Genomic DNA, 2,645 nt, shown 5'->3' with positions numbered 1-2,645 from the left:
GTTTGCATTCGTCGATCAAATTCAACTTTTTTAAAAGAATTATTGATCCAAATGTCTCAATCCGTGCCATTATTCAAGTCAAAATCAACGGAAAAAAGCCTTCTCAAATAATGAGTTCTTACGTAAGCTGTGTCAAAAAGTAAATTACAAGATAATCTTTAGCTGGTAACCAATGGATATATGCAGATAGCTCAATAAACTTACGATCCTTCAGTGTTGACTCAATACTCAGATCTAAATCGGATCTAATCAAATACTAGTTTTATAATAATCCGACTACTTACCATCTTTATCCCATCACAATCCTGGCTAATTTAATGCATAACTAAAAGCACCTATGCAAATCAGATGGAACTGAAACTCACAGGTGTTGTTTGGTTAGAAACATTACGAGTATTGCATTCCTAATGCAGGTGTTTTCGAAATTCTGTTATTTGTTCAAAAGAAATTGGAAATTGGAATTCAACGTAAAATATCATTGCATTTGAAATTCGGTTTTCGAAATTCTGTTATTTGTTCAAAAGAAATTGAAATTCAACGTAAAATATCATTGCATTAGAAATTCGATCTTTAATTTATATCATCTAAATTTGAAATTCATCTAGTTTGGTTGAATTTAAAAAAGATGTCTGAATGTAAAATGTTGTACAACCACCCCGTCACCGTCTACTAGCGGCACCGCCACCATCCGGCTCAGCTACCTGCCTTCGGCCGCCTCTAGCCACCATTACCACCCACAACCATCTGCCTCTGTTGCCCGCCTACGGCCGCCACCAGCCACCGATCACCTCAACGACTACCAATGTCGCCACCCGCAACAACTGACAAATGCATTATTTCAAAATACATTATTTTCATTTTGCTTCAAATAAAAAACATGGTTCAATTTTCTTATAGCAAACTAAACACTCCAAGATATTTTATATAATACATTATGTTTATTTTATAGTGCATCACCTTTTCAACAAACCAAACAGTCTGTTAGATGGGCTTTTAGAAGCAAGCCCAAAACAAGATAGCAATTAGACATTTAGACTAAATCAGATGAATTATACACTCTCGAATGATGATTGGTGAGTACAAGTGGTTGAGCGCGAATGACCGAGTATGAGTGGCTGAGTACGAGTAACCAAATACGAGAGGCCGAATAGTCGATCATGAATGATTGCATACAAACAACTGAATGAAGACATAAAAGAGGAGACCGCCGAGACGCCCATCACCAGTCAGATAACTAACTGACTTGGAAGAAAATATTCAAGAAAATCTTGTATTTAATGATAACATGATAAGGACAACTAGATGTCGCAAAGGATCCAAACATCATTAGACCTGTGATCCACTTTAAAAGTGTAAGAACTAAATACAAAATGAATTCCAAGCTTCCTACTTATTGGATCTGATCCCTAATGATTTGAACCATATTCATCCCCTTTAACTCCCTGCTTTCTCTAAAATTCTAACGGATCAATCTTCTAATTATAAACAAAATATTAATAAATATATAATTCACAAAATGACCCACCACAAGAAATTATGGAGGCATGTGACCGTAATTTTGGTGACCTGGCCACTGAATTAATAGCCATCCATAAAAGTCAAACAAGCAGCCACTAAACATAATTCCAATTTGGCAATTTCCAATGCATAATCAGTAAGTTAATTATTTATAATATTCTCCTAATTTAAACACTAGTGGAGACCAGCTGTTCGCACGTTGCTCTCAGCCCAGCCCTAATTTTCTATAAAACCATATACTTACAATTATAACCTTCTCTCGCACGTTGCTCTCAGCCCAGCCCTAATTTTCTATCACAAACATAAAACCATATACTTACAATTATAACCTTCTGATCTTTTACATTATATGGTTTCCTTTCTTATTTAGGCGTAAAAAAGGAACAAAAACCCACCACCGTTATTTTCACCGCCATTCCTCCGTGTCACAAGGAGAACAGCCCTCCTGCGCTATTTCGGTGATCTGAACTCCCGTATCGTACACCTCGCCGGACCGCCACTCAGCCGGCAACACCTCCTGTTGGGCCCACACCCACTTGCCGTCGTACCCACCCGTCACCACGAACCGGAACTGAAGCGGGCCGCCCGGTGCTTGCCTGGTGGTCCAGACCGGGCCGTTGAGCCGGGTCATGAACTGCCATGCTGGCGAACCGAACCGCGCCACGTCGACTGCCACGACGTCAGTTTGTCCACCTTGGTAGATAAGTTTGACCGTTAATAAACTGGGCCTCCGGCTGCTCTCCTCCACTCTTATGGATAGGTTCTTGTTTGAATAGTCGCACGGAATCCTGCAATTGTCCGCATAAATCTAGTATGGGTCAATAAATTTGAATCCGCTTCATTTAAATGACTGGTCTATTCGTTTGACTAGTTTATATTAGGTTGAAATTTTATATAGGATTGAAAATTAATGCTTCCTACGCTCGTAACAACTACATAAATTTAATAAAGCTGGGACCTATTTCTCTAACATTTAAAATATAAGAGAAATTTAATATAAAATAAAATTATAGGCCGAAAGAGTATTTTTCCTCGATATAATAATTAATTAATTGTTTAAAAAAAATGTATTGATTTGAAGGAAAAATATAATAAAATATATTTAATCATATATATACATATATATA

General features: G+C 37.4%; 1 protein-coding gene across 1 annotated transcript; it reads right to left on the bottom strand.

Moving 5' to 3' along the window:
* Window positions 1–1,781: 1,781 nt before the first annotated feature.
* LOC110036562 (expansin-like A1) lies at window positions 1,782–2,326 on the bottom strand (the record flags this gene model as incomplete). Its single annotated transcript, XM_020741029.1, has 1 exon — window positions 1,782–2,326. A coding segment is annotated over one exon (402 nt), but the record flags the coding sequence as incomplete, so codon positions are not given.
* Between the last annotated feature and the right edge of the window lie 319 nt (window positions 2,327–2,645).

Source organism: Phalaenopsis equestris, unplaced genomic scaffold (genome assembly GCF_001263595.1).
Source record: "Phalaenopsis equestris unplaced genomic scaffold, ASM126359v1 Scaffold208459, whole genome shotgun sequence".
Classification (NCBI taxonomy): domain Eukaryota; kingdom Viridiplantae; phylum Streptophyta; class Magnoliopsida; order Asparagales; family Orchidaceae; genus Phalaenopsis; species Phalaenopsis equestris.
Note: the sequence above shows the minus strand (reverse complement) of the source record. Positions and strands in the feature narration are given on the sequence as shown.